At 44.8% G+C, this 203-nt stretch overlaps 1 protein-coding gene across 1 annotated transcript in view; it reads right to left on the bottom strand.

Annotated features, from left to right (window-relative positions):
- Positions 1-203, bottom strand: part of mcm2 (minichromosome maintenance complex component 2) — a 20,454-nt gene extending 20,251 nt beyond the window's left edge. Inside the window, exon 1 of the mRNA XM_036151880.1 lies at positions 100-203. Coding sequence (XP_036007773.1) covers positions 100-105 — 6 coding nt within the window. The 5' untranslated portion in view covers positions 106-203. The remainder of the gene's footprint in view (positions 1-99) is intronic.

Raw genomic sequence — 203 nt, 5'->3', positions numbered from 1 at the left:
CGAGCTACAACTACTACAGCGGGTTTACTTTTATCTTTTTATTCATAATAAAACCCAGAAAACGGTTAATTTTATCGCTTTTTACTAGTTTCAACTCACCGCCATTGCTGCGCTGCTTGTGTGTCTGAAGCTGCTTTCTGCTCCTGCTTGCCGGAAGTCACTTTTCGCGCGGAAAAGAAAACCACGTGACACCCAAAGCCCGC

This window comes from Fundulus heteroclitus, chromosome 20, assembly GCF_011125445.2.
Source record: "Fundulus heteroclitus isolate FHET01 chromosome 20, MU-UCD_Fhet_4.1, whole genome shotgun sequence".
Taxonomy (NCBI): domain Eukaryota; kingdom Metazoa; phylum Chordata; class Actinopteri; order Cyprinodontiformes; family Fundulidae; genus Fundulus; species Fundulus heteroclitus.
The sequence above is the reverse complement of the archived record's forward strand: the minus strand, read 5'-3'. Positions and strand labels throughout refer to the sequence as shown.